Source organism: Heloderma suspectum, chromosome 4 (assembly GCF_057233095.1).
Source record: "Heloderma suspectum isolate Gila_16-S chromosome 4, 16-S_ref, whole genome shotgun sequence".
Taxonomy (NCBI): domain Eukaryota; kingdom Metazoa; phylum Chordata; class Lepidosauria; order Squamata; family Helodermatidae; genus Heloderma; species Heloderma suspectum.
In genome coordinates this window covers 234,631,637-234,653,661 of record NC_139461.1, presented here as the reverse complement: position 1 = coordinate 234,653,661, position 22,025 = coordinate 234,631,637, and the positions used below count along the sequence as shown (strand labels likewise).

Below are 22,025 nucleotides of genomic sequence, written 5' to 3'. Positions count from 1 at the left end.
TGGTGGTGCTTGGGCCCCCACAGTAATTCACAGGGTGTGCTCACTGAAGAGGTGGGTGAGATCCTCTAGCATGGGGGTCCCCAACCCCCGGGCCACGGACCGGTACCAGTCCATGGCCTGTTAGGAACCGGTCCGTACAGCAGGAGTTGAGTGTAGGGGTGTGCAAAACCCCCTTACGTCGGGTCCACGGGGGGGGGGGAGGCGATCCATCCCTCCCCCCCAGAATCCTCGCCGGCCCCGGCCGGCTCCTCTCCACATCTGCGGAGCTGCCAGCTGGCTCCGGCTGCTGGCGGACTTCCGGCCACTGGGACGCAAATGGCGTCCCTGTTCTTCAAGTAATAGGCTACGTAAATCTTTATGTAGCCTATTACTGCAAAGTAATAATTGTAATGAGCTTGAAGCATCCCGAAACCATCCCCCCTTGCCCGTGGAAAAATTGTCTTCCACGAAACTGGTCCCTGGTGCCAAAAAAGGTTGGGGGCCACTGCTCTAGCACCTCTAGAGTAGGCACAGGGGCTTTGATCCAGATCAGCCCTACCTAAGCGCTTGGGTCTTATAGGCCCCTTCCAACCCTACTATTCTATACTATTCTATGATTCTAATTTCTATCGCAAAATAGTGATCTTTTTGCAATGGAAATGGCAGGCACAGGGTGGGGTGGGCCCTGGATCATGCCCACAGAGGGAGCACAGAGTTAAATCCCACGCACAAACACACCATGGTCCCTATCCGAATCGGGTCCCCTGCTCCTACTCTAGAGGACAAATGAAAGTAAGGTCTGTTTTGGCCCCGAGTTAAAGAATCCGAGGTAGAAGGGATGCGCAAGCCCTCTGCTTGACACTTCGGCACGCCAGACTTCCCGTTCCCTGACAGATGAGAGATGAAGAATTCGGTCTCCGGAGAACTGAACTGAAATGTTGCAGGACGCTCTGCCTTCGCCGCCGCTAGGCCTCAACCTAGATCGCAGGAGGAAGCAGACGGCCCGCCAACCCATTTTCCACGCCGCCACACCGCAAACTCTCTCTTGTATTTCTCGCTAGGCAGGCGCGCTCCTTTACCCGTCCGCCGATAGAAGCTGCATTACGGTACGGGACGTAGCACGGAGGAAAAGCGCTAGCAGGAAGCTGCCTCCGCTGCCTCCTGCTGCCGGCTGCTGCGCTCCGGGAGCCGCCTCGCCGGGGACAGCGGGCAGTCAGGGCGGGAAGGGAAGCGGGCAAGCGGCGGGGCTGCTGCTCCCGCTCGGCGGGCGCCTCTCCCTCTCCTCGGCGGGCGCAGGCGGGCGGGCAGGATGGTGCCCTCGGCTCCTGGCGAGTCCCCGCACCAGCTGCTGGGCCGGCTGCGCTTCCTGAGCGAGGCGATCGGGCGCCTGAGCCGGGCGGAGCCGCTGCCCGCCGCTTTGTGCTACGTGCCCCGCGAGGTGCAGTACAAGATCTGCAAGGACCCCAGCGGGCCCGCCTCGGCCTCAGGCCGGAGCCTGCTGTCGGTGTGGGAGAGCCCCAACAAGGGCGGCGGCGGCGCTTCTGGTTCCGGCGGCAGGAAGGGCCCGGGCAGGGGCACCATCGAGCTGCGCAAGGGGTCGTGCATCCGAGCCAGCGGCGAGGAGTATTGCAACGGGCACGGGCTCTGGGTGAAGCTCACCGGGGTGAGGCGGGGCATGCCGCGCGCCTAGCGGGGCGGCGCGGGGCGCGAACAAGACGTGGACGCTTCTGGAGAAGCCAGAAGCCGGGAAGGGCCGCGCCCTCTCTTCTCTCCTTAATTCCAGCTGGTTCAGGGTGCTTTTTTTTTTTTATTTAAGAAGATGGCAAGTGCACTCTTGGCATGCTCAGAGGCACTCGAGCCCTTATGAGGACTTGAAATGTTCCAGAGCTGAGCCCTAGCTCAAACTGCACATTTGCTAGAGAAAATAGAGAAGGGGGCTTAATGCATAGGTCAGCCTTCTCCAGCGTGATGCCTTTCAGATGTGTTGGACTACGACTCCCATGGCTGGCTGGGGGATGCTGGGGGTTGTAGTTCAACAGATCTGGAGGGCAGCAGGTTGGAGAAGGCTGGCACCCGTGATAGGGATAAACACGGACACCTCATCCCCATCCATTCTTCCCCACGTCATTTGGATCTGGATCCTGCAAACACACTTGGGGGGTGGTAAATAAAGTGAGCAGATACCCTACTTTTGTCAGAAATACTGCCTATGATACAGGCATGCCTTGCTTTTGGAGATTTCTTGTTTTGCTCCTAATGCGTGTGCCATCATGGGTAGGACGTACTCATGCTGGGTGATGGCACAAACTCAAAGGTGTTGCCTACAACGCAAATACAGGGATGCAGGTTTGTAATGGGGAGGCACGGGTTTCATGCACGCTTATATGCATGTAAATACAAAGCAGGGATTTTTGATAGCTGCCGTGTCTAATGTGTGCAGTGTTAGATTCTTTTATAGTACTCTGTGCCTCATAGAGATAATTTTACATTGTGTCAATTAACTTGAAATAACTACCACACCTCTCTCCCATCACAATTCTTAACATGGATGGAATCCCACTTTACCCTGAATGTGCATTTGAAAACAAAACAATGTGGAAAAAGCCCTTGCCTTGCCACCCTTTAACTATCTACGACAAGTGTCCTTTGTTATTTGGCTGCAGGGATTTCAGCCACTTCTAAACACGCCGCCCTGCTAGCCTGCTTGCAGAGCAATCCCCTTTGCTGCAGTTTGTTTAGCTGTTTCTGCTTGGTGAACAACTGGCTAGCTATGCTGAGTCATTTTTTTCCCTTTTTGTGGGAGTGATGTGGGGATCTGTGTTTCCATGCGTCAGGAATGATGGCTCCCTCAAGGGGTAGAAGATACCTGGTCTGTTTTCAGTAAGGTGGCATATAAACGACTCCATCTGAGTTTCAAATGTCATTGCTTCCTGACAGTGCTGGCAATGGACAGTCTGGGATCTATTTCCCCTTCTTGGTTTCATTTTTAAAGTACCTGGTTCCCCTACAGCTAATTCCCACCCTCTTCCTCATGAGGTTGCTGCACAGGTTTTCAATATTGATACCAACTTGGGACAGGAAAAGCCAGAAAGCATTTTTGTCAGCCATGCACTGACTTTGCCGTGCCAGTGTTAGTGCTGCCGTAAGAAAGCTGGCACGGTCTGCTCTTGGAACATACAGGCTCTAAAGAGCGCATGAACGACTGTAGTCTCCTTGTCTGAGCTGGAGGTTCAGCTGATATCTGCATGGCCATCAAAGGCTGTGTGTTTGCAAACCTCAGTCATATACCAACCTATGTATTTACCTGGGCATCCACCTACAGACATTTACAATTCGTGAAGGAGCCTATAATTGTATTTGGAAAAGCAATTTCATGCAGTTTGTTACCATCGTGGAGTGTGTTTGTGTGTGTGTGTGTGCACGATTTGTCCCAGGTGAGAAGAGGAACTGTTGTTGGTCTGCAGTGATCAAAAAGGGTTTGCCTGGGCACAGTCATTAATCACAGATTAAAGATGTAAGTTGGTTTTGAATCAAAATTGACTTGGAGCTGTAAGTGCTCCTAGATCTCTTGATTGAGGTTGTATGTTTATGTTGAGCGGTTGGGCTCCTTAGTTATGCCCGAGTTATGCTGTTATACTCCTGATAGTGCAGTGAAAGCTCAGGCTTTCTGAGCTGTATTCCAACACTGTATTCTTTCCTCATAGGAGCAGCTTGAGGAATACAAGACTGGCTGTGACCTGGAGGAAGGCTGGGTACTCATGTGTAAGCATGCAGATGGTGGGGACAGGCTGGTGCCAGTGGAATCTGTGGAGAGAATTCAGAGGCAGCAGCAACTTTTTGGGATGGACTATAAGCCTGTGATTAGGTACAGAAACCCCAGCCCTATGTCTTTGGATGGGTTGGCTTTTGAGGGCACCATTGGACAAGGCTCTGGGTGTGTTCATTGTGTACTATATTATTTATTATATTGCCCATGAATCTGTGACTTGCAGAAATGACAAATAACATACCATTTTTGCAAGCTAAATTGATAGCTTCCAATTATTTTGCTATTTGTATCAACCAAAAGCAATTTGCTCTTGCTTAGTCCTTACTTCCTGACATGCAAGTCTGATCTCAGTCCCAGCCCTTGGTATCAGTGCTAGGGCTGCAGCAAGTGTTCTCAAAGGAAAATACCTGGCACAAAAGGAGGCCTTTCAGGTCATCTCCTGTTTACTTCCTGTTCGTGGCTGCTTGTTTCCCTGATCTTCTCCTTGGGTGCTATTTCAGGGGTAGGGGCTGTCTTCTGTACTAAGTGATTCCAGCCTGCTGAGGATCATGTAATCAGCATGGTGACATTACAGTGCAACATACCCAGTCAAATTTGGCTGTGTGGTGATGTCATGAAGCCAATTCAGAGGAAAGGTAGGAAGCTTTGTCCTCACTCTGAATGTTTATTGGGGAGTGAGGAATACAGCTGCCACACTGTAAACACTTTTAATTCTTGTTAAGGCAAAATATTTGGTAGGAAAGGAGGCTTTTCAGGGGGTGGGGGTGGGATTTCCTAAAATACACATGCGCGCACACACACAAACACCAAACTACTACCATATCACTTCTAAAATTGCCATAAAGGGGGTGATTTTCACAGAAAAATGAAAATGTTTGCAAATGTGTGTGCACACACACATATATTGGCTCAACCCTAATTAGCGAGTCATCATCCCCTGTAAGAAGTGCCAGGTGTTGAGTTCCATACTTGTTCATTTCATTGTTCTATTATATAAATCTAAGCTTGTTTGTTTGAATAACAGAGCAAAAATAATTACTGGGAGCATTATAAATCTGAGCCTTAAACAAATTGTTATATAATCATGCAATTGGAGTTTTCTTCCTATTTCTGTTTGTCTAAACAGGAGTTTACACTGGTTGTTAATGCTGCCCTTCTTTTATTCCAGATGGGAGCAGGTGGTGGATTTAACATATTCCCTGCGACTTGGGGGAAAGCCAAAAATCATGGAACCAGATATAGCTGCAGTCGAGAGACTCCGGTAACTTGCTGTGCAGTAATAAAAAAGGACTGGTGGTGGAAGCTGGGTGTGCAGCACTAAGCAGACTGGGTCACTTTGGATATTAGCCCAAACTGCTGCCAGGCTTTGTAAACCTCAGCATTTAATTCCATTGGGAGTGGAAATGGCATGTTGGAGGATGCATATGGAACTGGGGGAGTGGAGAGCATGACTAGTGATGGGAGGGTAAATAGATGAGAGTTTCTGTAAACTGACCCCCTCCCCCATTCGCAGTCTGTACCATTAACCCCAATTCTTAGGTTTGTACCCCCCACATGGAGCTATGAATGTGATGAAGACTTGGTGCATTTCCTTTATGACCACATCGGCAAGGAGGATGAGAATCTGGGCAGCATCAAGCAATACGTGGACAGCATCGATGTCTCCTCTTACACGGTATGATATTTGCAAGGGTGGGTTCCTTTGTGTAGGGCAGAAGTGCAGAACCTCGTTCAGCCCGAGGGTCAAATTCCACTTTGGAAGGTCTTGGGGCACTATCCAGTGGTACTCCTACACAGAGTAGACCCACTGAAGTGAAGGGGCCTAGTTTATGTAGGACTACAATTGGATAGTGCCCATGGTGGCCTCATTCCAGTGGTGGGCCGGGCCAAAGGCAAAATTACCAGCATATCGTCACTTAAAGTTCTTATTGCCGGTAGCTAAGCCTTAAGGGAGGCATTTCAACCTTTTTCGAATGGGGGGAAATTTCTGTTTCTGTTGAGGAATGAAAGAGCTACAAGATGTCATTGGAATGTCTCTAATGACAGGCATCATGCGCGTGTGTGTGTGTGTGCGCGCGCGCGCGCGCGTGTGTGTGTGTGGTGGTGATCCAGCCCTTCTTAATCTGGCAAAATGTGCTGCATTGCCACCCTCAGGAAGAATTCAACGTTTCATGCCTGACAGACAACCATGCTGATACCTACTGGGAGAGTGACGGGTCGCAGGGCCAGCACTGGGTCCGTCTCAACATGAAGAAAGGAACCATTATCAAGTGAGATGCTAGTGCTTCTCTGTCCTTTACTACCCTGTTCCATATATAATGAGATTTTCCTCCCTGTCACTAGATGCAGGTCGGGGTGGGGGCAGGCCTGGCAGGCACTTGGCTGTCCTGATCCAATCAGTACTTCCTATAAGTACTGTCTTAGTTCTACCCTGTTTCCTGTGCTCTCCTTGCATGTGAAAGCTCATCGACAGATCCAAATAAACATTAATTGGTCTTTATTTGTGCTTGGGCTTCCTCCTGCCCCAAAGAGGAATGTTCAGGGTATTTCATAATGGGAGAGACTACTAGGTAGGAGCTGCTTTCCTGCATAAAAACATCAGGGGATTGTACCTCTGCTCATGGGTATTGCCATGACTCTCTCACCCCCATAATCAGAATGCTGTTATCGAACCTCTCTAAACTGTGGAGTAAAATCTTGGTTCAGTCTCACTATCACCTTTCCATATGGGAGGCAGAAGCAAGTCCGTTCCTCTTCCCATTGGCTTTTTCTGTTAGGTAAGACCTGAAAACTTCTGTGATCATAGATATCTTCACATAACTTGGTGCTTGTTGTTGCTAGTGATGGGCAAATGCTCCTCCCCATCTCAATTCAGAATGGGCTGGGTCTTTCCCAATCTTTTCTGAAGAATTCTTAGAAAATGCACAAGCTGTCTTCTCCAAGCCTCAAAAAGATCCAGTCTGACGGAGTTCCTCCGCCATTGCTAGTGCTCTTGTGTGTTAGTTTTTCTCTTCCCTCCCTCTTTCCCAAATGTACAGATTTCAGGGTGGGGTGGTACCTGAGAGGCTTGCAAAAGTTGAGGGTTCTCCCAAAGTTTTCTGTTCTCTGCAATGAAGGTTTCTAAGCACACTTGAACCTTCTGCTGCCTACAAGAACTCTGGGAAGTAGCAGAACTTCTAAAAATCAATCTGGAAGTGTGTCCCAAGGTGCTTTGCTCCTTGGATAGCTCCTTTAGAGATCTGACTGGTTCTGACTGAAACCCAGAGCAGATTTACCACCCCACTGACATCAGAGCCACCAGCCTCAACTGGCTGCTTCATTCTTTCTGTAGCCTGCTAGGCTTTCAGTCCTGGCAGAATTTCCCCATTTTTTGAAGTTTTCCCACTATATCTTCGCATTGTCCCATGTTTGCCCTTTAATTCTCTCCCTCAGGAAACTGTTCCTGACTGTGGACACAACAGATGAGAATTTCATGCCCAAGAGGGTGGCTGTGTATGGTGGCGAGGGAGATAATCTGAAGAAGCTGAGTGACGTGGGCATTGATGAGTGAGTCAGGGTAGCAAGGGTGGATTTGGTTGGTGGGGAAAAGTTGAGCGAACGTCCTGCTCCATTTATTTTCTCTTGTGTAATGCAGGCACAAAACCTATGAGTTTTCTAGTGACACGGGAACAGGGAGGGAAGACAAAGTGAAGTGTGCTACCATAATCAGATGATGGCGCAAAGCAATGAACCTCTAGTCCTGTCTGTGTTGGTGAAGTGTCCAGGGGTTAATGAACAGCTTTTTGTGTGTTTTTTTGAGCTCATAGCCTATCATATCTCAGGGGTTCAAAGGAGGAAAAACCTCATTATCACAGCCTTGTAAATAAGCCCACTAAGACTGCAATCCTATGACCCGCTAGACAATGTCTAGCGGGCCATAGGATATGTTCTTTTCCGGGAACCGACCTCAGAGCGCACGCTCCGAGGTTGGTTCCTGGAAAACTGACTACCCCTCTTGTCCGTGCTGCCTCAGAGACAGCGCGGAGAAGCCCCCGTCCTCTGCTCTTGCAAGAGGAGCGTGGAGCGACTCAAAAGGGGCAGGGCTGGGGGTGTTCCAGGGCAGGGAGAGCGGAGCTGCACGTGCGACAAATCCAATGGGTCGAAAGGCAGCTTCCTCTCCCGATGGGGCCCCTCACTGCTAGACAGCTGAAAACGGCTGTTTAGCGAAACAGAGCAAGGCAGGAGAGGCATGGAGGGAACGATCCACCTGTGCCTCTCCTTCCTTGCTTTGGATAGGCAGTCACCTCTGAATTCAGAGGCAGCCACCTATCTAGTTAGGATTGTTCCTTAAAGCTACTAGCCTGCAAAATGCTTTACCAGCTGCTGGGGTCTGGCAGAGGAGGGATGGAGAGGTCTTTTGTTCCTGCAGCACCCTGATGTATTTTTAGGCTGGGTGCCAAGGAGGGGAATTCCCTCCTTGCACTGCCAGCTTGGTTTCTGTAGTGGGCACATAGGAGGGCATGTGACCCTTCCCTGCCAGGCAACTCCTCTGTGGGCAGTTCCTTATTGCCCATGGCTGCCAGGCAAGTGCTTAAATACAAGGCTACATAACTCTCATCAGAAAAACAACCTCTGTATTTGGTTAATCCTGACCACCAAATGCCTGCTCAAACAGAACGATCCTGCACGGCTTCTTAAATATGCTCAGGCTAGGTCTGTGGCGAGCTTCCATGGGACAGGAGTTCCATCAGTCTCAAAAGCATGAGGATCTGAGGGCCATATGTTGTGTGTGGAAACCACTGGGAAAGGCTTGCAACATGAAGTGAGGTGCTCAGTATTTCTGTGTGCTGGTCTTTCCTGACCTGGTGCCCTCCAGAAGTGTTGGACTACAACTCCCAGCATCCCTTAGGAAGTATGGCTGGCTGGGGGATGTTGGGTGTTGCAGTCCAACACATCCAGAGGGCACCAGGCTGGGGAAGGCTGCTGTATGCCATGAGGTAGCACTTCTGGTGGCTTCTGCATGGCTGCGGTAATGCATAAACCCACCCTTAATGTGGAACAATGTCTTGGGAAGGAACACACAGTATAATGCCTGCAGGCAAGCTCTTGAACCTGCCACCCCACCCCAGTGTCTTTGTGAGCATAAAAGTTTCCCATTCTCCCCCCCCTTCAATCAATCAGAGGGTGGTTGGTGGATCAGTTTAGGTCAGGGGTGGGCAACTTGTGGCCCTCCAGATGTTGTTGGACTGCAACTCCCATCAGCCCTAGCCAGCAAAGCTATGATGGGGGATCATGGGAGTTGTAAGCCAAAACATCTGGAATTCCGCAAGCTGCCCATCCCTGGTTTAGGTTATCTGGAAGACTGGAAATGGATCCCAGGAGTCCTGGTTCCAGCTCCCGGCCCCACCCTAACGTAACCCTCTCCCTAGTTTCTGGGCATGTCAGATGAAAGAATTGCCGGTTGGGAGGGGTAGGTCCCCCCTGCACAAGAGGAGACAGCTGTTTTTGTGTCCCCAGGAGCTACATCGGGGATGTGTGTGTGCTGGAAGACATGACTGCTCACTTGCCTGTAATTGAAATCCGCATTGTGGAATGCAGAGGTGTGTGGGTGTCCATGTTGGGAAGAGCCCTGGGAGGCGGGTGGCAATGATACTAATGCCCCAGTCTGGAGTTTCACGCCACACACGTGCACGTGCACGGACAGCCCTGGCAGGTTCCCCGCTAGAGTCTGAGTGGAATTGGGACTCCTTAGCCCAGAGGTGCTGAACCACAGGCCTGGGGTCCCAACCCAGCCCTCCAGGGTTCCTCGGAAAAGCATGCTCCCTCCCTGTGGGCCCACCCTCTTTCCCCCAACCCCCAGTCATTTGGTGCTTTCCTGGCTTTTGTGCCATTTCCCCCCAATTCCAAAAGACTGAAATGCCTCTACTGCGGTTTCGTTACTGGCCGTAAGAGCTTTATGTTGAAATATGCTGGCATTTTCCGGTTTTGAGCCCTCCCCTTTTGCCTTCAGCCTCACCCAGCGCTGGAAAGCGGCCCCCAGTAGCTTCTCCAAAATGGAATTTGGCCCTCGGGCTGAAAGTCGTTCTGCATCCCTGCCTTAGCGGGTCACTGCCTGGCACCTGCCCTAGCACTTCCTATGCTACGGAACTCCTCTTGGAGATCGCTTTCTCTAGGAAATTGAGCAAAGCCTGCGGAACCATACATTCAGTACACTGGTTAATCTTTAAGCAGCCACAGAACTCATGTTCTTGTGGCAACCAAAGAAGAGGGCTCTGGAATTCTCCAGGAATAAAACTGACCCCGGGTCAATTTATGGTGACCCAGAGAGGACCCCATCCCTGCTCTTTCCTCAGGATTCTGTTTTCCCTTCACCAGGGGAAATGGTTCCTTCTCTGACTGCCTTGCCTGAGCTGCACTGTCCTTCCCTTTTATGCAGATGATGGTATTGATGTCCGGCTCCGGGGTATAAAGATCAAATCTTCTCGGCAACGGGAACTGGGGCTCAATGCAGACATGTTTCAGCCAGCCAACCTAGTGAGGTATCCCCGCCTGGAGGGGAGAGACCCTGATGTGCTCTACCGGCGGGCTGTGATCATCCAGAGGTATGGAGTAGGGTATGCTAGTAAGGAATACTGTGAAGCAGGTAGCTCAAAGCAGTGAGTTATGGCAGACAGAAGATCTAATAAGCAACCCATCTGCAACTGTGGAGGGGAACAAAATAACGAGTGTGTATGTGCATACAAAGTTGATGAATGGACTTCTCAAAAAAGGGAGAGAGCACCAAGACGTCCCTCATCAGTGTCCTACCCTATGTCTGGATCAGCCCGTTCCCAGGAACTTCAAGCACCATGGAACTTAACACTGGGAGTTACTTAGCACTGCTCCCAGGAACTTTGAGCACATTTCTTTGAGCTCTATGCTGAAGCGCTGCTTACCTGAATTCTTAAGCCAATGAGTGTTTTCATTCTCAGGTAAAGGGTGAAAAGTCTCCAGAGCCATTGATCTGAAAATTCTGATGTTGCTATGCATTTGTTATAGATGTTTTACTTTTGCCGCTGTTTTTTCTTTTGCATTTAAATGTTATGGTTATGGTTTTCTGGTTTTAACTTTTAACGTAATTGTTTTTCTCTGATTGTTGGCCACCCAGAGAACATTTTGTTATTGGACAAGACATACCTTTCATGAATGAATGAATAGTGGTCGGAGGTGGTGGAGTGTGTGTTCCTTCATAACATGAACGTATGGTACAGCATCAAGTACCCTGGCTGTCAAACCCTACTGAATTCAAATAGTTTGCTCCTATGTTTTTCATGCTCTGCACTTTCATTTTGATAGGTTTATCAAGATCTTGGACAGTGTCCTTCATCACCTTGTTCCAGCCTGGGACTACACACTTTGCACCTTCAGCGAGCTCAAGGTGAGGCTGGGGTCTTTGTAATGTGACAGGTTCTATGTTTTCTTACTTGGACAACTAATACAGTAACCATTTTTTGATCACCAGCCCTGCCTAGGAAGCCTGTTTGCCTCAGAAAAAGCAAACAAACCGAATAAATGTATCTACCTCTACTCTAGGCCCTGACTGGGCAATCAACTAGGCTAATGTTGCCATCCTACTTCCTGCAGGCAGGGAAGGGTTGTGTGAAGAAAAGGCTGCAGCAAGATGGTGTATGAATTCTGTTACTGTGGAGGCTCCCCTTCAACCTTTCTATAGACTGGCACAGCATTTGAATAGGGATTGCTGCCTGTCTTATTTTAATTGAGGATGCCTATGCTGGACACTAACTTTCTTGATGAAGGAGGCAAGATACCCCAAACTGATTTTTGGGGTAAGCATTACTGCTCCTGGTCACTTTTATAGGACCATATTTGCACCCTCAGTGTGAAAGCTATTGTTAGGAGCCGTGTTGATAGTGCTCCAGTAACATACCCTGAAGAATTTCTCCTGGGCTGGGATGCAGAAATACTAATCATCCTATACATCTTGGCCCTTTTCTTTCCACCGAAAGGGAAGTTATTGCTAGCAGTTCCCTAACTTCATTGCAGAGATTACACAGAAGTGTCACAATAACGATTGGGGGCCAGGACTTTAGTTTGGCATACCCCAAGATTTAGTTCACTTCACTCAAAGATTTGCACCTGATCACACTCTCATCTTGGACACCATGTCCTAACATACAACTTTATAAAGTATGAAAATCTTTCTCTAGTGATCTTTAAAGGGATACCCCCAGAGGCTTTTCCTTTAGCTCAAATGATGGAAATTTAAGAGAAAGTCAAGGTTTCAAGCATGGTTTATGTGAGAGGCTGGTCCAAGCAGATTTTTCAAGTTCCAAAATAGTTTTTTTCAATCCATCATCTGAAATAGACAATTAGGGTGCAATCCTATTCAGATAGGCAGCCACCTCCAAATTCGGAGGTGACCACCTGTCCAACGCAGGGCAGGAGAAGCATGGAGGGGATCATTCCCTCCGCGCTTCTCCTGCCCTGCATTTTCGGCTAGACAGCTGATTTCAGCTGTGTAGCCACGGGAGGGCAGAGCAGGGGAGGAGGCTGCTGTACGACACATTGGATGTGTCGTATAGGCATTTCCACCCTCCCCGCCCCAGAAAGGGAACGCCCCTTCCTCAGGGAACGCCCCTTCTCAGCGAACGCGGAGCACGGGGCTGTTCCATGCTGCCTTGGAGGCAGCGTGGAAGTGTGGGGAGGTCGGTTCCTGGAAAACCAGATATCCTATGGCCGTCTAGCTGCTGTCTGGCAGCCATAAGATTGCTTCCTAAGCTACTTTAAATCTGGGGTTTGAGTTAATATGGCTACCTGATTTTTTATAGAAGGCTATATGTGAATCTTCTAATAAATTAAAAATATGTTGTAATTTTAGGTGGGAAATGGAAGTAACTTTCCACATCAGACATGCATTGTCCTACATCAAAGGGTTTCCTAGAAGGAAAGTGAAGTGGGTTATCTATGGTGCTAGAACAGTTTGGGGTGATACTGGCAGTAGAGTCAGGCTGGTTTGGGAAGGTGGGAGAAGAATCCCATTAAGTATTGGGATATTGTTGTCCCACTTTGTCCATGACAGCACATCAAGCAGTTCCTGTTGCTGTCCAAGCGGCGCATGGTGCTAATCACCCAGTGCCTCAAGGACTCTGAGACTAGCAAGCCCAACTTCATGCCACGGCTGTACATCAACCGGCGCCTGGCCATGGAACATCGTGACAATCCAGCACTTGACCCTAGCTGCAAAAACACCGTCTTTACCCAGGTAAGGCCAGCTCACCCACACTAACACGCATGGTATGGGTGAAGGATGGTAGTGGGTTTTTCTGCCTTTGCAGCCTGCTACTCCACATCTATTAATATTGTTTAGGTACTTTTCCAACTTCCATCCTCTAAACCAGGTTCAGTTCATGGTAAAAAATCTATCCCAGAGTATAAGCTACACCCAGCAAGCAAGCAGTTTTGTAGGACCAGGCAGCTTCTTTCTGATATTTCAATATTTCAAGATCCCTTCACTTTATAATGCAAGATGAAATTCAGCATTTCCAACAGAAATGACATAGATGTGCAGTGTGATAAAAGCTTCAGAGCTTAACTCCCTGTCTTCTCTGACACAAGGGGTTAAATAACTAACATAGCTGATTTCAACCTCTCCCCAAACAGAACAGTTCACATCTCTCTAGCTATAATCCCAAGGTGGTTTTTTTTCCAGATTCCCAGAAATTGTTTTAGTGTTTGTGCCTAGTTCTCATTTCTGAGGACTCGGCATAAAAATACAGTTTAATTTGTTTCTTTACTTACTATTTGTTTTATCCCATTGTTCTGCCCATAAGCCCAAGCTTGTAAATGGAGTTATCTCGTTTTATCCTTCTAACAATACTGTGAAGTTAAGGCCAAAGGGTGGTGACTGGTGTGTGGCCACCAAGTGAGCCTCATGGCTGAGCAGGGATTTGAACCTGGCTTTTTATATCCAATCCCAGCCACTTCATCACACTGGCTTTTAAATTTCATGAGTGTCCCTTATTACAAATACTTTATCTGCCTAACCAGACAGCATCGGCAGAATAATTGCTTGTAGCCTTTTGGTACCTGTTGGCTGCCCTCCAGTCCCCTGCTGTACAACAACAAAGGCATGAAGTCCTTCAAGGGACACACATTCATGCTCTGCTGTCTGTGAGCACTATTGCCCAGTCTCTTCAACTCTTAATGTCTTGGCTGCATTCTCTGCCCTTCTAGGTGTATGAGGGCCTGAAACCTTCTGACAAGTATGAGAAGGCACTGGATTATAGGTGAGTGGTTCCACGATTGCTCCAGGAGCCATCTGTCTGTCCTCCCTGGCCCTTCTACCACCAAACTGTTTGGTACCTCCTGTTCTAAAGACCTGAATGTCAGACACCGCAGGGTTTGTCAGTAAAGCAAAAGCTCAAGCCTCAGAAAGAAGACAGAGTCTGATTTCCATAGCCCGCTATAACCTCCTAGACAGAAGTTTGTGAACCTGGAGTATGTTAGGGTTGGGTTGCTGCAAGCCCCTAGGAGGTTATTGCTTGGCAAACAGCTGCCTGCATTTGAAAACCTTCCACTTGTTTTGTTGAAGGCATTTCCCACTCTCTTGTTGTCAAACGTGCATTGTAAGGCTGTATTGATCTACTCAGTCTTTCCCCCATTTTGGAAGCTTGGTGGTGCTGAGGCTGGTTTCCTGTCATGAAAATGTTTGAGATCCTCCTTCCTGTGTATCCCTAATGGACAGTCTCTGAGATCATAATTCTGACTCTGATTCTGAGAGGTCCCCTTTTTTGTGCCTGCTACTGTATATAAACTTGCTTGTAAATATCTTTATTATACAGATGCATTCTTAAATCTATTGCATCCCTGGGGATGTCACAGTTATATGGGATGTTGAATAAAGATATCTATACTTGTGCAAAAAATAAAACAAGAGGCTGTTCCAAAAATCCACTGCACACCAGTCATCCAAGGAACTTAACTTTTGGCCCTGGCTCTTTCACCAGCAGTGAAACAACTCCTGCTGTCCTACACTGCTGTCCAACTCCTGCTGTCGTACAGCAGTGAAACAACTCCTGCTGTCCTACACTGGTAGCTTTAAGTGCTCATTTTTCTTTCATCTCAGGTGGCCGTTGCGTTATGACCAGTGGTGGGAGTGTAAATTCATCGCTGAGGGCATCATTGATCAGGGTAAGTTCTAGCCCTTGTGTAGTCCAAAATTACAGCTGACACAAATTTGGTCTCTGAAGATTTGTATCTTTCAGTGAAAAGAAGAGAAACAGAAGCAACCTTCTAGCCATCATGATTGCTGGAAAAATCCAGTCTTGGAACTTAGTTGGTCATGTGTGGGTTCTATAGCCTTCCCACATGACTCCTATTCTCTGTCCCCAATCTCAGTATATTTCTTCTGTTCACGATCACCACCACAATACCTATACATATTTTTTATTTTCATAATTTGGAATTTCCTTTGGGTTTCCTTTGAGACAAATTTGGATTGTTATTTTTTAAATACGTTCCTGGTTAAGAGGCATGGCGCAGATGATACGGATGATGATGTGCAGTGCAGTAACTCTGCTGCTGCTTTTGAGGCGGCTCTTGAACCCTTGATAGGGGGGTCAAAAGATTTCTGTCACAGGATAACAGTACTATGGAGGCCTGAGCCAAACAGGGTCCAACAGGAACTTTGCCAAATATGAGCAGACTTAGCAGATCGTAATTCTTTGTCTATATGTACTCTCAGAATATTCTGCGTCTTACAGAAGACTGAGCTGGTCTCAAGAGTGGTAATAGGAAGACCTGAAATCTAGATAACGATGTTTTTGTGAGCTCAAGTAGCTGGTGGCACTAAAATTAAGGTGGCACTTTTTTCTTTCTCTCTCTCTTCCAGGTGGTGGTTTCCGGGATAGCATTGCTGATATGTCTGAGGAGTTGTGTCCTAGTTCAGCCGAGACCCCTGTGCCACTGCCTTTTTTTGTCCGCACATCCAACCAGGTGCTAGCTGCCTGCTCAAGCTAAACCTTTCCTGCTGTTGGGAACACCAGAGGAGCAAGAGTCTCAGAAGCTGTTGACATGAGGACAAGGGCAAGCTCTGGAAAAGGGAAAGTGCTTAGGAGGCACTGTTGTAGGGAACAACTAGTATGGACGCGAAAGCTCCATCTCCTAGCTCCATCCCTGCTGCCATCCAAGTAACTTTTCCAGAGGCCAGCTTGTACCCGTGCTATGTTATCCTTCTTCTTGGTCCTACTCAGCGTACTAATTTTGCCTGCCCTTATTGCATGGCAAAAATGGCTGAGAGAGAGCAGGTTATGTTTTGTACAATCATTCTTAAGTTGAAATCAGAGCACTATATTGTGCTGCAGGGTATCTCTTGGTCTTCCCGCTGCAGCTAGGTCACTTCTTGAGGGCTAAGCTGTTGCTAGACCACGGAGGCTGGGAGCTCCGATGTCAGTGAGGTGGTGAATCTGCTCCAGGTTTCAGTTAGAGCCCATCAGAACTCTAAAGGAAAAATAATAATGAACAAATAATAATAAAGGAAAAATAATAATCAGAGGAGACTTAGCCAAATAATAGATTTCAGTCCATGGAGGCTGGTGGCTCTGATGTCAGTGGGCCAATGAATCCACTCTGCTTCCAAAGCACCTTGGATAGCTCTTTTCGAGTTCTGACTGAAATCCAGAGCGGATGCACTGCCCCACCGACATTGGAGCCACCAGCCTCCACTGTTGCTAGATATTCTGGTGTTGAGGCGGGCTCCCTGGCATGGAGTCTGTGCTGACTTGATCCTCACACTGTAGCTTGGGCAAGACCTTTGAGCTAAGGTGTCTGTCATTTCAGGGCAGCGGTACTGGAGAGGCCCGGGACATGTATGTCCCCAACCCATCCTGCAAGGACTTCACCAAGTATGAGTGGATTGGACAGATCATGGGTGCAGCCCTACGTGGCAAGGAGTTCCTGGTGAGTGTCAGCTAGAGACTGGGCTCTCTTTGGTACTCACAGTGGAAACCAAGCTTCCCACTCCACCTTACCTTCTCCACTGTACTGGATTATTTTGTGTTTTGGATTGATGATCACTCTGTACAATTTTATTGTATTTTTAATTTAGATATGAGTGGATTGTAAAGCCAGTCCCCTCATACATAAATTAAAAATACAACCAAGATGCAAACACTAAAACTGGGGTCTCCAGCATGATACCTGTGGGCACCAGTGTGCCCAAGGACACGCCCCTTGGCACTTGCCAGGCTCCCTGCCCCTCCTGATTTTTATTTTGTATCCTAAGATCTTTTTACTTTTTTTTTTTTTTTAACTGAGAAGCTGCCTTCCAGCACCATCTTTATTTGGGTTCAACAGAGTGGTTTTGTGTTTTGGAGTTCAGACACCACCTCCGCCTTGTACTTCCTGGGCAAGTTACTTTTCACTTAGTGTCACTTACTTTTCACTTACTTTTCACCAGTTTGCTTCTGGCAAATAAGTGTTTTGTGACTGCCCTTGCCCAGCATGGCAGCCACTTTGTGAATGGGCAATCCCCCCTCCCCACGGCAGCCATTTTCTGAGAGCACCCATGAGATTTAAAATTCCAAATGTGCCTACCGAGCCAAAAAGGTTCAGGACCCCTGCGCTAAAACATGGTTATTTAAAAGAAGAAACAAAGCAGAAGTATTCTTAATAAAACAAACCTGGAGATCATTCTTGCCTTCTTTCCTGAACATATCCTTTGGGCACAGTGGGACACAAAAGATTGCATCTGAGAACAAAGTTTTGCAGCATTGCATATCTCCTTCATCTATCTCCAAGGTCCTGGCCCTGCCTGGCTTTGTCTGGAAGCAACTGACTGGGGAGAATGTGAGCTGGAGTAAAGACTTCCCTGCTGTTGACTCTGTGCTGGTGAGTCACTTGGAGCTGATGTATCTATCGTGTTTGTTGAAACTTTGAGCACAGGCTCCTCTCTAGCACTTTTCTGCGTGGTCTATGCATTTGGAATACCAACATGGCAGCACAATTGGCTTTTATCTTTTCTAAAATTGCCAGTGGGGAAGGGCGTGGTTGCTTCCTTTTATATTTGGATTTAACACTGAGCGGTGGGCCACAAATTCTACATCTTCCAACGTACCAACTATACAGATTGCGAGAAACAATGTATGCTCCAGACTGATGGGAAGATGTTTTGGTAATATGTTACAATAGCCATTTAATTATGTCTGGTTTTATATAATATCCCAGTCACTCCCTTTCTTGCTATCTTGTCCATGGAAGTTTGGGGTGAAACTGTTTTTCCCCCACATTCTCAGGTGAAGCTTCTGGAGATGATGGAAGGAATGGACAAAGAGACATTTGAGTTCAAGTTTGGGAATGAGCTGACCTACACCACAGTGCTGAGTGACCAGTGCATGGTGGAGCTTATCCTTGGTGGCACGCGCACTGTGGTGCGCCACGAAGACCGCCTAGATTTCATCCGCCTGGTACAGAAGGCACGGCTAAATGAGAGCAAGGAGCAGGTAATGCAGGTTGGCATTTGGGCAATGTAAACACGTCTGGCTTCCCATTCATCACCAATCAGTGCCTCCCTTTTTTTGCTATGTGCCTCTTGCTTGTGACACAGAGTTCCACAGATCATTCTGAGATCGTTTTGTCCCTCCATATGACCTATAAACTCCATTGCCTCAATCTTGGGATACAAGAAAGTGTGATGTTTCTTCTTTTCTTGCCCTTTTCTCTCTCCCAAGCAAATGCCCATATTATGTGGGGAAAGGTAGGGAAGCCCTTGATGAAATCCTCAAGCCCCAACCCCTAACTCCCATCAAATTTAGCCAAATAATGCCCCCCTTAACCTTCTAAATAGTAGTTAAGGGACCATTACAAAAGGCAAGGGAGCCAGGCTCCCCTCTGCACCCCTTGTAATTCAAGCACTGTTTCCAGGTTCCCTTCTTTTGTGAGGTTTTCAGACTATGGGGTCTCGACCCCACTAGGGCTAATTAGATCTAATAACCACATCTATTGCCACATCCAAGATGGTTCTGGTTGGACCAGAAGGTGTTAAATATCTGTCTCAAAAGTTTGGTTGTTCACTAACAAAGAACACCAGTAGACGTGTGGGTCTCCAGTTTATCATCCAGCTGCTTAGCTGCCAAGATGAAGAAATTCCAGCACAGGAATTGAATTCAAGTTTCTAATGCAGAGAGGAAGAGGCAGTTCAAGAGGGATGGAGAGGGAAGTTGAAGGAAAAGATTTAGTGGACAGTTGTGGGGCTGCATTTGAGAGCAAATTTATCGAATTTTTCAGTTATTAGAGACTTTGTGGAGCCACTCCAGTTCTCATGCCATATGTGTAAAATGCCATTTAATTTCTCAGCATTATCTAGATTCTTCTTATCTAGATGCTTCTTATGAGAGACTGGGCATTGTTTTCAGTGGATTGCCTGTTAAGAAACTGTTCTGGAAAACTTCACAGAAAAGCTGCACATTACTGTGCATTTGACAGGCAGCAGTTAGACGGCTTTTTGGGGAATTTTAATCCACCCTTTTGGTACTATGGTCCCTTTTTTCATCTCTTCTTTCTTGTGTCTCAGATTGCAGCCATGCAGGCTGGACTTCTCAAGGTAGTGCCTCAGGCTGTATTGGACCTACTGACTTGGCAAGAACTGGAGAAGAAGGTTTGTGGTGACCCTGAAGTTACAGTTGAGGCCCTGAAGAAGCTGAGTAAGTATGGGAGACCTTGCACACCACTCTCCATTGGTAGTGTATAGAGTGATGTCGTCATGAGGCATGTACAGTTCTTGAGTGCTGCTATGACTGGCAACTCCACATGCAACTGCTGCAGTGAGCAGAGATTCTCAGCATGAGTGCCATATCAATGGGTTGTGCTGTGAGTGTGAGCTAGTGCATTAGCAACTCATGTCCATGTGCCTGGCAAATGGAAGAATTAGACTTTCAGACACATAACCTCATTGTGTTAGTTTTATGTAATGGCAGGAAACTGGGAGCTATTTTGTATTGAGTTATTTAAAGAATGTATATTCTGCGCTTCCACTGTAAAAATAATACTCGGGGTGGCTAACAAGTTATTAACAATAACCAAAAAGGCATCCTAGTATACATTCAGGGTCCTTTAGTTTCACAGAATACATAGCACTGGCATCTAGCATACTGAATCGATCAGATGGCCATAAATGGAGGTAGTAATAAATACATGAAAAATGAATGAGTTTCATTCACAAATAAACACAAATGGAAAATAGTAGAGCAGTAGTTGAGAGTTCACGTAGAAGCTATCCTAGTCTGTGCGGTCAAAGGAATAAGAAGGGTATATGTCCATTTCTTCCTAAGTCTGTTACCCACATATGGGCACGTCTTCTTTCTCTCTCCCCTTCAATTGAGCCTTGAGAGGCTGTGGGTCTATGCCAGTAAAGTTTCCCCCTAATGTGCACTGTGTCTCTGTTTTTTCCTTCTCACAGCTCGCTTTGAGGATTTTGAACCATCAGACACCAGAATTCAGTATTTCTGGGAGGCCTTGAACAATTTTACTAATGGTGAGTGGACACCAGCAAGTGTGCACTGTTGTGATGTAAGGGAATCTGTACCAGCCATCAATTGGATGCTGGGCTTAGCGTGTTTTAAGAGGCTGTTCCCAGTGGATCCAGATTATAGCCACTCCCTGCAGGATCCCTTTCTTGAAGAGGAGGACCAGCTGCATTCCTTTTGATGATATTGTTTGCTCAGGCTAATGATTGTAAGGGAAAGTTTGAGCACTGGAAGTGGAGAACAGCTTTGAAAAGACCATTGCAATTCACACTACTACTATAACTCCCAAAGTGGAATGCTTTCCCCTGTTTAAGTGGATCTGTTTTCACTCCCACTTCATTGACTGGCTCCCATTCTGCCACATACTTTGAGTGTGAGCTTGAAATAGGTTGCTCTTCATCTGTTGGACCAGGAGTAATTTGCCTTTCAAGGCTTGGGTCTTGAGATAATCAGGCCTCACCTTCATATACTTTGTGGGCAAGCATGTTGTGGAGAGGGATTTGTTGTGAGATCTCCCTGAGAGTTTCTGATGATTATGTACTCTTCCCCTTAGAGGATCGCAGTCGCTTCTTGAGGTTTGTTACTGGAAGAAGCCGACTTCCTGCTCGAATTTATATCTATCCTGACAAATTAGGGTGAGTAATGTTGTTTCCTCAGGGGTGGGGGCTGGATTGGCAGCCATTTTGTGTGTCTATTGTCCGGTAGAGTCTTCCCCACTGATCTGACTGCCTTGTTTTTTCTGCTTCCCAAGCTCTGAGACCACAGACGCACTTCCTGAATCATCCACCTGCTCCAGCACACTCTTTTTGCCCAACTATGCCTCGTAAGTCTTGCTCTACTAGAAAGTTGTTGCGAGCGAGGCAGTGTCTGATATGGGGTGATTGTGGCAGAGATCTGGGAAAAACTGCTGAAAAGTTTGGGGTAGCCACATACAGCATGGGAAGAGCAGCTGCAGCGGGCAAGGTGCGCAGGACTGAGACTTGGTGATCAAGGAAGTGATATTCACAGTAGCTGGTGGGGCAATGACAGAGGATGATTATGGTGGTGGAGATATGGTGACAGGCTAAGAAGGATACCAGTATATAGGGAGGCATGACTGGCATTAAGGCCAATATACAGTAGAGATGGGGATATTGCTATAGCAGAGGGTAAAGCCAGCCACAGAAGGGCCGCATACTTGGGAGTGGGTCAGTGATGACCAGAATGTATGTGTAGATGTGGATATGAGTTTTCTTTTTCATTTGTAGCGCCAAGGTCTGTGAGGAAAAGTTGCGTTATGCAGCTTATAACTGCGTGGCCATTGACACAGATATGAGCCCGTGGGAGGAGTGACACTGCACTGCGCTGTTGCCAACCAATTCTTCTGCCTTTTGTTGTTGCTACATGGAAGAATCAGTCCACCATGCCCTAGGCTCCAGAAAGTGTGTGTGTATGTGTGTACATACATATAAATATATAATAAATTACCACTTGTGAAGACTGCACTGTATTGATAAGCAGGTACAGATGCGAAATTGACAGCTTGGGGCCTTGAATTTTGTGGGAATAGGGCCAAAAGATAAATGGTTATGGTTAAAAAAGGGAAGAAAAAAGCACCTGTTCATTTTTTACTCATATTGTGAGAGACTGGATAATGAGATACATAATGCCAGAATCTAATAATCCTAGTTTTTCTTTTTGTAAAAAAGGCTCTAACAGAACATGCAGACTGTTGGTAGTTAACTACTGTTTTCCTGGTAATTACATTTTGACCGAAGTGCTTTGTGACAGTGTTACTT

General features: G+C 47.3%; 1 protein-coding gene across 3 annotated transcripts; it reads left to right on the top strand.

Annotated features, from left to right (window-relative positions):
- The first annotated feature begins 747 nt into the window (after positions 1–747).
- Positions 748–21,713, top strand: HECTD3 (HECT domain E3 ubiquitin protein ligase 3). Of its 3 annotated transcripts, none has more exons than XM_084852663.1 (21): positions 748–1,085; positions 3,684–3,844; positions 4,917–5,009; positions 5,288–5,423; positions 5,903–6,018; positions 7,181–7,294; positions 9,245–9,327; positions 10,164–10,329; positions 11,063–11,144; positions 12,807–12,989; positions 13,961–14,013; positions 14,853–14,917; positions 15,618–15,721; positions 16,565–16,684; positions 17,525–17,614; positions 18,019–18,225; positions 19,296–19,425; positions 20,181–20,255; positions 20,801–20,882; positions 20,999–21,070; positions 21,495–21,713. In XM_084852663.1, the coding sequence occupies exons 2-21, from the start codon at positions 3,738–3,740 to the stop codon at positions 21,577–21,579; spliced, it is 2,163 nt and encodes a 720-aa protein (XP_084708789.1). In that variant the 5' UTR covers positions 748–1,085; positions 3,684–3,737; the 3' UTR covers positions 21,580–21,713. The 3 variants fall into 3 exon arrangements, with proteins under 3 accessions (XP_084708789.1, XP_084708787.1, XP_084708788.1); XM_084852661.1 differs by lacking the exon at positions 748–1,085 and adding an exon at positions 1,095–1,642; XM_084852662.1 differs by lacking the exons at positions 748–1,085; positions 7,181–7,294 and adding an exon at positions 1,095–1,642.
- Positions 21,714–22,025: the final 312 nt, after the last annotated feature.

Excerpts from the sequence above, each read along its gene's own strand:
- HECTD3 (XM_084852661.1), top strand. The coding sequence starts at position 1,289 with ATGGTGCCCTCGGCTCCTGGCGAGTCCCCGCACCAGCTGCTGGGCCGG. Across the intron at positions 7,295-9,244 it reads AGTGACGTGGGCATTGATGA|GAGCTACATCGGGGATGTGT; the intron begins GTGAGTCAGGGT and ends TTGTGTCCCCAG. Across the intron at positions 18,226-19,295 it reads TAAATGAGAGCAAGGAGCAG|ATTGCAGCCATGCAGGCTGG; the intron begins GTAATGCAGGTT and ends CTTGTGTCTCAG.